The 582-nt window shown below is 61.9% G+C and overlaps 1 protein-coding gene across 1 annotated transcript in view; it reads right to left on the bottom strand.

Moving 5' to 3' along the window:
* CHMP6 (charged multivesicular body protein 6) overlaps window positions 1-349 on the bottom strand; it is a gene marked incomplete at its 5' end in the record, with an annotated part of 4,302 nt that extends 3,953 nt beyond the window's left edge. Inside the window, one exon of the mRNA XM_009071628.1 lies at window positions 167-349. Coding sequence (XP_009069876.1) covers window positions 167-349 — 183 coding nt within the window. The remainder of the gene's footprint in view (window positions 1-166) is intronic.
* Between the last annotated feature and the right edge of the window lie 233 nt (window positions 350-582).

The raw sequence follows: 582 nt of genomic DNA on the forward strand, positions 1-582 counted from the left end.
GGCAGGAGGTGGAATGTGATGAGCTTTAAGGTCCTTCCAACCCAAACCAGTCTGTGATTCTGATTCCTACAATCCAGGGACACTCTAGATACCCTTCCCAGGGATTTCCTGTCCTTCCCACTGACACGCCCATCCCTCCCCCGACCCAGTGACCTTCTCCCCTCACTCTTTCTTGCCGTCCTTGAGCAGTTGCCGTGCCAGTGCCCGTTCCCGCTCCAGGTTCAGGCTCAGGCGTTTCTGGTACTGCCGCAGCTTGTCCCGCTGCTGCTTCAGTTGCTGCAGGGCACGGAGGTGGAGGGACAGGGGAACGGACAGAGGGACAGACACAGAGGGATAGACACGGGTCACACTTCAAGCCCTGACGCCTCCAGCACCCCCAAACCACCACCGGTGCCCCTCTGCCTCCCTTAGTCGGTCCCTCCCCACCGTATTACTGGGGCACGGGCACTGAAGGTCCCTCAGCCATGTCCCTTCCAGCACTGCAGGGACACGGCAAACCCCCAAGGACCGGGAAAGGGCATGGACAGGGACCGAGGCCGGGGCAAGGACAGGAACAGGCACCAGGGCCGGGGCTGGGTCACG

Source organism: Acanthisitta chloris, unplaced genomic scaffold, assembly GCF_000695815.1.
Source record: "Acanthisitta chloris isolate BGI_N310 unplaced genomic scaffold, ASM69581v1 scaffold10870, whole genome shotgun sequence".
NCBI lineage: Eukaryota > Metazoa > Chordata > Aves > Passeriformes > Acanthisittidae > Acanthisitta > Acanthisitta chloris.